Source organism: Mus musculus, chromosome 11, assembly GCF_000001635.26.
Source record: "Mus musculus strain C57BL/6J chromosome 11, GRCm38.p6 C57BL/6J".
Taxonomy (NCBI): Eukaryota; Metazoa; Chordata; class Mammalia; order Rodentia; family Muridae; genus Mus; species Mus musculus.
The window spans coordinates 53,124,949-53,137,756 of NC_000077.6; the positions used below are offsets into that span (position 1 = coordinate 53,124,949).

The 12,808-nt window shown below is 48.6% G+C and overlaps 1 protein-coding gene across 3 annotated transcripts in view; it reads left to right on the top strand.

Annotated features, from left to right (window-relative positions):
- Fstl4 (follistatin-like 4) overlaps window positions 1–12,808 on the top strand; it is a 427,962-nt gene that overhangs the window by 360,460 nt on the left and 54,694 nt on the right. For all 3 annotated transcript variants that reach the window (XR_388477.4, XM_006533539.4, NM_177059.3), the window contains exon 7: window positions 9,079–9,245. Coding sequence is in view for 1 of the 3 variants with exons in the window: in NM_177059.3 (NP_796033.2) it covers window positions 9,079–9,245 (167 nt within the window). In the remaining 2 variants the exon portion in view is untranslated. The remainder of the gene's footprint in view (window positions 1–9,078; window positions 9,246–12,808) is intronic.

The following is a 12,808-nucleotide window of genomic DNA, read 5'->3' on the forward strand; positions in this document are numbered from 1 at the left end:
TAGGAGGAGCCCATGCATGGAGGGGAGCCAGGAACTGTGGGAGCCAAGGATCTTGCCCTGCATCCACAGACAGTCTCCCCTCTCCCCCCACATTCAAGATTCATCTCTGCTGAGCTGTGAGCTCTGGCTTGGCAGACACTGGGCCTGTTTTGCTTGCTGGTTCATTTCCACCACATCTTGGCAGGTAGTAGGTGTTCAGTAAAGAATAGCTGAACGAGCAAGAATCCTTCGCCTGCATAAAATTACTTATTCAGTCACGTCTATATGAAGCATTGAGGATACAAAGGTAATAAAATAGGTCTGGTCTCTGTCTGTATGCAACTCATAAAGATGTTTGTTTCCACTGGAGACCACAACTTGACAACTAAACTGTAATGAAGAGTGAAGCAACACCAGACCACGTAAGTCAACTGAAAATGTAAATTACCTATGGCTCTGTGGGTAATTAGCTAATAAGTTTATTGCCAACTCCAAAACGAGGCAAGCGAGAGGAATGGGGACAACAGCAGAAAAACTGAAACTGATTGTGCTTAGGGAAGCGGGATGCTGCATTGAAGTGTCCTCTTGTGTGGCTTTGGAGCCAGCCCCCTGCTTAGGCTGGCTGCACCTTGGTACTCAAAGCCTGTGTCAAGATGACATGCTCTAAAATTACCCAGCCCCAGCCTCAAGTCTGCAAGATTTCAACAGGGACTTGAAAGGAGCCCAGCATGACAGTTCTCTGATGGAGAGAACAGAGGGAAAGAAGGATACACAAGCCTGTGTCCTATTCCCAGCCCAGCAAACACACACACACAGAGAGAGAGAGAGAGAGAGAGAGAGAGAGAGAGAGAGGGAGAGAGAGAGGGGGGGAGAGAGAGAGAGAGAGAGAGAGACCGACTGGCCATCACCATCCCTGGGCAGAGCCCAAGCAATTCCATTCTATAAAGTCCAGTTGAAATCACAAAGTCTAGAATGTTAGAGATCTTGGACACACTCGGCACTTAACATCCTCACAGTGTGCCCATCACAGGAGTGACACCAGAGTTTGTCACACAGTGACCACACCTCCTTTGGTGACACTCAGGTCACATGAAGAGTGCATCCACCCCAAGGAAAGTGCCTATGAACTGAGGTTGGCCCTATAGACCTCAGCACCTCACTTGGCTTGCCTAGCACTGTAATCCTTCAGCAGGTTGTTCTGAGCCTCGGTGCACCCTTCAAGGCTCCCAGGTATTGGGGTGAGGGCTGAGGCTATGGTTCAGTGGGTCAAGCACTTGCCACACAAGTATGAGAACCTGAGTTTGGATCTCCAGAACCTACATAAAACCAGATGCTGTGGTGAACCTCTGTAATCCCGATATTCCAATGCAAGATGGGAGGTGGGAGAGTCCTCAGAAGCCAGCTACTCTGGTGTACGCAGTGGTGAACAATGAGAGAAACCTGTCTCAAGCAAGGTGGAAGATGGGGACCAATCCCTGAGGTTGTCTTCTGTCCTCCACATACACGCCATGGTATGAGTGCCCACCCACACTCACACATATCAACCCACACCAAGATTTTAAAAAAGATGAAGAATGCATTGGTATGCAGGCAGGCTAACCTTTTAACAACAAACTTTTCACTGATGGCACCCTGTAAAACACAGCATTATGTCCAGACTGGGCCATGTGCCAACCATTAAATGCATGTCTGACACAAGAAAACTAACACCAACTTGGTAAGAATTGGAGACATTTCGTCTCTCTGTCTAGGAAGTACCAGAACGGACTTCAGTGGGTGCTGCTGCATTTGTGAGTCTCTGTGTTCAAGTTTCCCTGGGAGAGGAACTGACGTGGAGACAGACTCGGTTCTCCAGCAGCTGAAATCGTATGGCCTCCTGCTTTCTGGAAAGAGGGGGGTTAGCCTGACATGAGGGCCTCTAGGTTCTTATCTTCTCAAAGAAAATAGTTCAGTCAAGAGACAGTTTAAGCAGAAGTTTATTTGGCTAGAACACTCCAAAGAGAGATTGTAGTAAGAGAGTTTGTCCTAAGATGGGGCAGCTGCCAAGTGCGTCTGCATTGTGAATTTTTAGATCAATCAATCAATCTCTCTCTCTCTCTCTCTCTCTCTCTGTGTGTGTGTGTGTGTGTGTGTGTGTGTGTGTGTGTGTGTGTGTTTTACAGGCAGTTATTAGCCACCTAATATAGGTGCTGTCAACCAAACTCTAGTCCTCTGCAGTATCAAACGACTAAAGCCACCTCTCCAGTCCTGTACTGTGAATTTTAAGGATGCTTTAATGAATATTTATGAGGTAGATGGCATGCTCATGGGGGTAAGCTAACCCTGTTTCCTTTTCATCATGGTCGACTTGATTTTCCTTTTAGGGTATTTCTTCCCATGATCCTCTAGGAAAGCCAACAATAGGGAATGTGGTAGCTTGGATGAGGGGTCCCACACAGTCTCAGGCATTCGAACAGTTGGTGCCCAGCTGGAGGTTTTGGGAGGTTTAGGAAATGTCAGGAATTGGGGGAGGGGGAGAGGTGTCACTGGACATGAGCTTTGAGGTTTCAAAGCTTCTCACCATTCCCAGCTTTTTCTCTCTGTCTGTGGTAGCCATGCACTATGTGAGCCCTCAGCTCCCTCCTCTTCCTGCTACTGCTGCCGCCATCCCTGTCTCCCTGCCATGACAGACCCTTATCCCTTTAGAACCATAAGTCCCAATAAACTCTGTAAGTTGCTGTGGTCATGGCGTTTTACCACAGCAATAGAAAAGTCACTAATACAAGTGTTATGTAAACCATCACACAGGTGACCTAATGATGTAGGTCTTGTACGGATGGAGACCCTGTGTTAGTGTATTTGTGGGAAGATGCTTCTGGAATAGTGAGGACAGTGTAGTCATAGCTTTAAGGATGTTTAACCACAGGGCAATCTGACCACTTCATTACTCCTCATTTACCCAGTTTTGAGCCTGCTTAAGGAAGACTTCTAGGTTCCTCGTGGACACCCTTTTCTCCAACATCTGTGAAGGAGGAAGGTGGAGGCCAGTTCCTACAATACTTTGTCTCCAAAATGAAGGACTTCCCCTGGGGTAGGGGAGTAGAAAGAAGTCTAGGGCTCAGCCCATCGACTATGTGCCAGGCACCGTGCTAGTTACAAACAGCACCATAGCTACAGGACAAACCACCCAGCCATGAGGGCCACCCTTGCTGAAAGGAAGTCACTTGTACAGACCTGACAGTTGTCACAGTGTATGTCCTATCTTCTCACATCAAGGGGAAGCAAGAGGAAGCCCAGGTATGCCAGAGAGCCTGAGTCACAACATGCTAGGTACCCAGACTCTGACCACCTGATTTTCTTACCTGCCTTAAAGTCCTTCATCACCCAGCAGCTCTCCAGTGTCTGATCTCATAGCAGAGGCAACCATGTGCCTATGGGCACAGAACACTGCTCTGGTCTCCATATACATGCACACAAGTGTATGCACCAGTGCTTTCATATGCACACAACACACACATACACACACACACACACACACACACACACACACACACACACACACTGTTTTAAATACAAGGAGTAGGAAACCAGCTAGTGTATAATGTCCAAGACAGAGTAGGTACAGGATTAGGGACTCTTCTAAATTCTTCATGTTGCATGTGTGGTTGACTTGTTCTGGAAGGGGCGATCGAGACTTACAGGAGGAAGGGGCATTAATTATATTAGGAGCATAGTATTCTTCTCGTTACTATCGTGAAATGCCTGACAAGAAACTTGAGAGAGGAAGGGTTTATTACAGCTTACAAGTCAAGAGGATTGTTCCATCATGACAGGGAAGCTGTGGCTTCAGGCAAAAAGCCATAGCAGCAAGGGGAGGAAGGCAGCCTGAAGATAGCAGAGTTAACAGGAAGTAGGGCGGGGCTATAAGGCCTGAGGGCCCTCCCTGGTGACCCACTTTCCCTAAGAAGACTCCATCTGCTAAAGCTGACACTTCATATTGAAACCACAATACGAGAGGGCCACATAGAAAGCTGTTGGAAGCCACTGAGTAAGAAGAGAGGCATCATGGGGGAAGCTCTTGGGGGGCCTGACAATCCCTGGTGCTTCTACTCAAGACATGAGCAAATGGGCAAAGAGCAGAGACAGAAAACCCTGGAGGGTAAGGATGCAAACCAGGTACCACCTGCAGGATGAAGGGGCTCTGCAGGGGCATCCACTCAGAACTGTCTACTCAGAGCTGTAGAATCTAACAGTTTATAGGTAGTGCTTAGCCATTGTTAGCTTGATTCATTTTAGACCCACCTAGGAGACACACCTCTGAATATGTCTGTGAGAATGTTTCCAGAGAGGTGTAATCGAGGAGGCATGTGTTAGTTGCATCCCTGTTGCTATGATAAAACATGACCAAAACCAAAAGCAACTTATGGAAGAAAGAGTTTATTTTGGCCTATGGGTCCAGAGGGATATCAGTCTACCATGGTAGGGAGGCATGGCAGTGAGCTGAGAGCTCTTGGCTCCAAACTCAAGCATAAAAGTACAGAGCAAACTAAGAGCAGGGGCAGGGTACTAGATCTCAGATCCCATCCCTGGTGATGTACTTCCAGCAAAGATGTACCACCTAAACCTCCTCAAATAGCGCCACCTACTGAGAACCAAGTATTCAAAGCCCCTAGCCAATGGGAGCTGCTTCTCATTCAAACTACCACATTATGAGCAATGAGGAATGTGAGCAACTCCCCATCAGCTGGGGGGGGGGGGATATGTCCCCAAAATGGGGGAAGTCCCCAGAGTGGGGGAGAAAAAGAAAGAGACCACAAGCTGAGCATCAGAATTTGTCTCTCTCTGCTTCCTGCTTCCAGACACAATGTGTCCAGTGCTTTCCGCTACGTTTCCCAGCATGGTGGGCTACATCCCTTCTCAAACCATAAGCAAAAATAAAGCCTCCCACCTTAAGCAGTGTCTTAGTTTTTGTTTTACAGCCATAAGTGACACTATGACCAAGGCAACTCTTATAAAGGACATTTAATTAGAGCTAGCTTACAGGTTCAGAGGTTCAGACCATTATCATGAAGGCAGGAAGCATGGCAGCATCTGGCAGACTTGGCGCTGGAGGCGCTGTCTACTCAGAGCTGTTCTACATCTTGTTCTACATCTTGTTCCAAAGGCAAACAGGAGAAGACTGCTGTCTTCCCGGAGGAGGGTTGCTAGGAGGAGGGTCTCATTGCCCACCACCACAGTGACATACTTCCTCCAACAAGGCCACACCTCCTAATAATGCCACGCCCTGGGCCAAGCGTATTCAAACCACCACAAGCAGTTTCTTGTCCATATTTATTCACAACAATAAGAAAAGTAACTGACAGTGAGCCCCTTGGCCTCCTAGCCAATTTTCTTCATTTCATTGATATGTACATTTAAGACTAAGGAAAGGAAGGTACCTGCCCACTTCTCAGAAGCTGAGCCAGGTTCAGAGATAAGGGGTACTGTCCTGTCCACTTGAACCCCAGCTCCTGACTGCCCCCCACCCCCAAGTTTATCCCAGAATGTTAACTTGCCTGGTGTTCTCACTTATCCAGGAAGCAGGGGCTGCCAGGGAAAGCCTGCTGAACAGTAAATAAAGAAACCAGGGTGGGAGAGGAAGGCTCAGTAACCATAAATCTCTTTAGAATTTTAAAAGGAGCTGGGGAATATTGACACGAATTAAATCCAATAAAACATTCATTTAATTAAACTTTAAATGATCCAAATATTTGCTGTTTGGTTAATATTTGTGTAGCTGACAGGAGCAGAATTACGATGGTTTTGCGGGTACTCGCGCATTCTAATTTTGCACGAGTTTTTCCTGCACAAAGTCTATGTCTTCATACATACAAATGATGAGGACCTCAAGCGACAAAGATGCATCACCCAGCCACTGAGCCAGGAGGGTCACAGAAGGTTCCCACTGCCCTGACCCCAAGCTGTTTGCCTTGTTTGTATTTGGTCCTATGTTCTAGGCTCTACCAGACCTTTTGTGGAAGTTGGGGCCCTGGGGGTCCCAAGAAGAAGGGGATTCTAGAGTTCTTGTTGGAGCCCTATCCTTCATGAAAGTCAGTACTGGCCGTCCAGAGCTCTAACCCATCAGATTGCCTGCCTCTCATCCTCTGCTTTGCACTGCCTCACTTAAGATTCTCAGGCCCCTCCTTACCTTGGAAGGCCTCACAGAAGCCTCAAGGATGTCCACTATACTCACAAGAGTCCACAGAGGTCCAAGCAGAGGGGCACCACTGTGTGCTAGTTACCTAGGGATGTGATGCAGGCATCTGGGGAAATCACAGCAGAGAAGTGGAGCTCGAGGGACCAGGAGAAGCCTTGTCTCCTGCAAACTCTGTAATGATTGCTTGGCCCATCTTTCTAGTCTTGATGGAGGTTGATGCAGAGAGTGGTGATCCCTTTAGTGCCTAGCCTCACTTCTTCTCCCGAGGCACTGAGAAAGATGCAACTGAAAATCCCTCCGTTGGTAAGCCTGGCTCGTGCCTACAATTCCACACAGTCCATACGCATGGATGTTCCGGGTATAAACAGAGAGCTTCTCTGTGCAGCTTCGTCCCAGCCGCCCTCCAGGCTGGCTTCCAAGGAAGAAGCCTGGCCTCTCTCCTGCTCCCCCTAGTTCTAACCAGAGGGACCTCCAGGCTACAAAGGTCAGCCCTGCCCCCATCCAAGCCAAGGCTCCCACAACTCTAGGCCACTAGCACACCTTCAGGCTTTGATCCAGCTCACAGGATGTTGGGAGCAGACTGCTATAGGAGTGTGCAGTATCTTTCAAAGTCCCTCAGGAGGATCCCTTCCTCTATATACCTGGGAGACTTCTTACTCCCCATAGTTCCCCGGGGCAAAAGCAGCATTGTCTCCATCTTCTTGCTCCCAGAGCACAGTGGTCATCCAATGAGGAAGAGCTCCTTTCTCCGGCTGAGAACCCTGGCGCCTAAGCCCCAAGGACCCCAGAGCTCAGTAGGATCTGCACAATAGTTCCATCAGATTCTCTCTCTCTCTCTCTATCTCTCTCTCTATCTCTCTATCTGTGTGTGTGTGTCTGTCTGTCTGTGTTTATCTGTCTCTCTCTGTGTCTGTCTGTCTATCTGTCTATCTGTCTCTCTCTGTGTGTCTGTCTGTCTCTCTCTGTATGTCTGTCTGTCTCTATCTGTCTCTCTGTCTATCTCTGTGTCTCTTTGCCTATCTCTGTGTCTCTTTGCCTATCTCTGTGTGTCTGTCTGTCTATCTGTCTCTCTGTATGTGTCTCTCTGTATCTCTCTCTGTATCTCTCTGTCTCTCTCTGTATCTCTCTCTGTCTGTCTCTCTCCCTTCTTCCTTTCCTCCTTTTCTCTCTTCCTTTTTTCTCTCTCTCCCTCCCTTTTTCTTCCTCTCCCTCCCTCTTTCTCTCCCCCCTCTCTTCCCTCTCTCTCCCTCTCTCCTTCCTTCCTGCCTCCTTCCCTCCCTTCCTCACCCCCTTCCATCACACCTTCCTCCCCATCCTCCAAGTCTGCAGAGCCAGGTTCTTAGTCTTGCCGCACCGTCTGCACCCTCTCTTTCCCTACCCTGAGCAGTAAAGCTCATGGCCCGGAGGTGGGAGGGCAACAGGCAGACCGTGATTTAAGAGGAAACTTGAAATGCACCGCTATAATGTTTGTAAAATATTATGCCGCCCGCGTCCGCATCCATCACCCGGTGCTTATCTCTCCTCGCACTGGCTCCTTCACTCCAGTCACATTTTTCCTCAGAGTGACCGCCCCTCCCCGCCGGCCCCTCGGCTCTTGAGCTCCTTTATTTTCATTTTCTCTGTTGTTCACCCATCCATCCAACACACGCCGAGGGAACGCCTTGTGTACAGCTTGATTGTCTTCGCAGGCCCAGGGCAGGGCCGCTAAGTGGCGAGGAAGGGATGTGGCTGCTGCAGATCTGAGGCACCTGCTTGCAACTCACACACTGCAGTGCTAAGCCTGCACCTCTTTTCTGTCCTGCTCCCTTCCCCCACATCCTGGCAAGAGAGCATGCCGCCCAGATGCACAGCCCGAGGTGCTGCCACTCCAGCTCCTGGCTCCCAGCATCCCACAGAGCTCAGTTCCCAGTTTATGCTTTGTTTCCAACACTTTGAAGGATATATCCGTCAGGGGATGTATGCCCCGATGCAATGGCATAGTGAGATAGCATAGCACCTTACAGTTTTGCCAGCACTTTAGACTGCATACAGATACACATACCCATCCCGGAGCCAACCTGCCTCCCTGGCTCCTGAGAGGACATAGAGAAAAAGCAGGGGACACCTGTTACATCCCCTCCACCTTAGCCTAGTCCCATGTTTGCACTGAGCAGCCTGGATTTGATTAATTTTTCATAAATCCTAAGAGTTTCAGAAAGCCTGAGGGGGGTGGAAATATTTTGCATCCTTCTATGTTTGCCTAAAGAGTGGCCAGTCTCCATGCCAGTTAGCAAGCAAAAATGACAAGGATTCATAATTTGGCCTGCCTGAAGTACACTAAGAAAAATACATACATACATACATACATACATACATACATACATACTGAAAGGCCCCAGTGCATTGTCACAGAACAGAAATCCAAATCCAAGCTCAGTGAATCTTCAGACAGAAACAGACTTTCAAAGGTCAGCCAGTTCGTTCTCCAGACCTCAGACAGCGCAACCTTTAAAGCTACCCCCAGATGGACGACATACCTGTCGGCTCACCAACAGACCTTGACCGTACCTAGCAGGTTCCAACTTCATTAAGCCAGAGCCCTCCAGGCAGCATATCCCACAACTGGCTGTGTGATTTCTCTGCTGGGTGTACCTTATGGGCCCTGGCAACCAGTGTTTTCAAGTCCACTCACGAACCTGTGGCCCAGATGTTCCAGGTTCCTGACTGGCTTTGACACATGGGACCTTTCTGATATTAGACATCATTATAACTGATCACCCAGTGAGGATGTCTATCAGTGTATTTAACTGTCACATTATAACCCATTTCTGGGGGACCCAAAGCTTCCTTTGGCCCTGCCCTTGAGTGAATCCATAACTGTTTACCTAGAGTTGGGATTTGACCTCTATGTCTGCCTCTGACCACTCTCTCCTGTCCCTCTACAGAGGTGATTCAGCTAAGCCTCGCCCCTGAGGACAAGGTCAGTGTGACTACCGTGACCGTGGGCCTGAGCACAGTGCTGACCTGTGCTATTCGTGGAGACCTGAGGCCACCAATCATCTGGAAACGCAACGGGCTCACTCTGAGCTTCCTAGGCCTGGAAGACATCAATGTAAGTCACCGAGTGCCCGAGTATGTCCTGGGGATGCCAACTTGTGGGGCACCATGTGGCAGTAGTGGCAGAGGGCTTTCTTTTATTAGGTCCATACTCAGCCTGACAGCTTTAGAGGATCCGAGTCCCTGAATGAAAAGGATGTGATGAATGACAGTTACCATCCTGATGATAGTCATGTCTAGTCACAGGGGATATTGACTGGGAGGCACATGGCCAGGGCAGGTGGCACCTGGCCCGGGCCCTGTTTTACCAAAGGCCCTAAGCCTGGTATCTGGAGAGGAATATTCTGTATGAGCATACTCTCATCCCTCACAGGGATGGGTCATAAGCTGCCAGAGAGCACAGCCAGGCAGAAGGCTTCAGAGCCAGAGAGAGATGTAGTTGCAAGGAGGGGACTCCCTCTCTCTACTAGATGGGCAGAAGGGTGGTCCCTATAGAAGGCAAAAGTGAGCAGGGTGACTGGCTGAAGGGAAGGTATGTGACAGATGAGGTGGGAGGTGACAAGTGAGGCCAGAGGAGGCTTGCTTTGAGGATCTTCTTCGTGGGGTAAGTACATGCAGATTCAAAGTCCTTCAAGCTACCTCTCTTCCCCAGACAGACATGTAGGTTATTCAGTCACGAGTAGCCCTGGCTTAGCATGGAACCAATCACAGTGTCCAAAGGCATTTACAAACTGATGCCAACTTCGAGAGCTTCTGTACATATAAACCCATACACCCAACATACACACACATGCACACATATGCACACATATACACATACCACACACAGGCACACAGAGACATACACACATCACTACATGACACACACAAAACCCATACAGCATGCACACATACACCACACACACAACACAACACAACACAACACAACACAGAACACACCATACATACTCACATACACATTCCTCATCAGAAGAGAGCAGGTGGGTGAGTTTACATAGCCTGATACTGGTGTGACCAATAGGAATACTTCTGCACCCTGAAGAGCCAGTGCTTTGTGATTTTGAGGAATCCCTGGGCCTGCTGATCCCTGGTAAATGTATCTCTAAGAAAGCAACCTGGGAAGCCCCTCCCTTCCACTGAACTTCAAGAAGGTGAACTTCAAGAAGATCTAATATATCAAATGGTCTAGCTTTGGCAGAGGGTTGATGTGGCGGCCCAGACATCAGCAATGCTACCCATGTTGGGGAGATGCTGGGGTAGCTGTGGGTCTTGGGCTAAAATAAGAGGAGTACAGTTTTCAAGCAGAGGAGACTGCCCTGGTCTTCTTGACTCAAGACAGAACAGTGGGTCCACAATAGGATGCTTGTGTCAGAAAAGGAAGACTCACGGGATGAATGGTCAGATCTATAAGGAAGTAGAATGGGGGTGGGGAAGAGAGGGACCTGACCTGAACCATGTGACCACAAAGGAGACTGATCTGAGCTCATGAGATGGTTTGCCATTGCTGCCATTGAGCCTGTCTCATGGCAGAGTAAGCCTCCTATCCCTGGGGACATGCAAACACAAGCAGAGACTGTGGTCAATGGTGCAGCCAGCCTCAAGATGTCAGCTAAACCCATGATCTGAAGATCCTTCAGTGCTGAGTCTATCATGGTGTAAGAGGTGCAGCCCAAAGAATAGGTGCCATTAGAGTGGAGAGTCAAGACTCTGGGCCCCTCTGGGTAGAACCTGCAGCTCATAGGAGAAACAGCTAGAAAAGGGTGACCACTCTGGAGTTTCTAAGCTGGCAGATCCGGCTAAGGAATGTCCTCAACCATCTTGTCACACAGGCAGGGTTATTTCCCTGAGGTTTCCCCTATGTGATGAGGACAGCCAGTATCCTCTCTCCTCCATCTCTGAGTGTCGGTGAAGCACTGCCCTGGTGGGTGCCTGGTAGACACTCAATGAGTAGAATCCTTGATCCCTTCATTCTCTGGATCCAAGATGGCGAGGCTTTGCCTGAGATCATAGCAAGAAAATTCAGTGTCTCGTGTGTGTGTGTGTGTGTGTGTTGGGTATGTGAGCTTGTGTATACAGCACCTCTCATAATTAGCATCCATTCACAAATGACTTTGGCCACTGTGACTGTCTCCTCCTCGCTAGGCCGGGGCCACTGGTGACTGAGTAACCTCCCGAGCATTGCTTGGTGCTCTATTTAAACACATCAGAAATAAAAGCAGAGGCAAACGCTCCTTAGTGCACTTGCCGTCAGTTAATTAAATTACTCAAACATGCCTCCAGCACCAACTCGATTGCATTTCTCCTTTTCAAATCAGGTTAGCAATTTGGATAATTGTGGGTGCAACCAGAGATTAATGGTCCCTCGTTACCTCCCCAGAAACACTTGCTCATGGTTGAGTAGGTAGCCTGCAAACAGGCGGCACCTGCTCCACGGGGGTCCTCACTACATGCAAGCGCACTCACACAATGCCCACGGTGGTTGCCTCCTCTACATCAGGGAGAGGGGAGCATCACCCGCTAATGAAGAACGTAGGCCGTGGGTTCGAAGGGACCTAGGTTTGAGTCTCAGCTTATCACTTAATTGAGTGACCTTGTAAAGGGCCCCTGACCTTTGTTAAGTCTCAATGTTCCTCATCTGTGATATGGAGCTAAATGAGAGATGGTACTTCCCTTATAGATTTACAGAGACGAGATGCATGGAATGTTCTCAGCAGAGACTACTCTATGAACATCATTATCACCTTCATTTTCATTATTCATTATTATTAATAATAACATTATTAATATTAAGTTGACCATGTGTGGAAAACACCCAGATCAGTACCTGATACCCAGAAGGGTTGGCAGCAGCCTCCCCCTCCCTCCCAGGAGAAGAAGGAGGGGAGGAACCAAAGTCAGGCCAAAGGGAGCAACAGCCAGATCCTTAGAAAGCCTGGGGCATTTATGAAACAAGAGTTGGCCAGGGGAGAACAGCCAGCGAGGACCAAAGACTCTAAGGTTCTCAGGGTTTTCTGAGCCTCTCAGCCATCTATCTCAGCATTCACTGCCCCCGCCCTGTGAGTGCTGAAATACAATCAACCGAGTTATGATTAATGCCTGGTACCCAACATGGCTTCCAACCAAGGGAGCGGATCAGCCTTCCAAACCCGAGGCAGGGAGATTAGAAGACACAAAAGGGTGTGGGGCTCCTTCCTTTGTCATTTGTATGAGACATCTTGATTGGCAAGAAAATATTAATCACTTTTCCACTATTCTCTTAATGAGACGCTTTCATGGGCAACAAAATATTAATTTGTCTTGTCTTATCTGTTAAGGATTCTGTTAATGAATTCAGTCACAGAGCTATTAGAGAATGCCATCCTAATGACACATGTAATTAAACTTTTCTGACTTGCAAACATCAAAGATGCCTTGCGCATCAGAATAATATTTGATCAGAAAGTCAATGCTCCTCTCTAGCCTGGAGGCGAGCGATGAGCCGCCTGTGTTCTGCAGAGAGCACCGCACCCTGCTTGCCAGTCATCATTTTAGCATTGATTTGCTTACAAAGTGCCAGTGAGCCGCAAAAGCCCCGTGCTGGGGCCCTGAGCAGAGCAAAGATGCTGTCCCCAGCACACT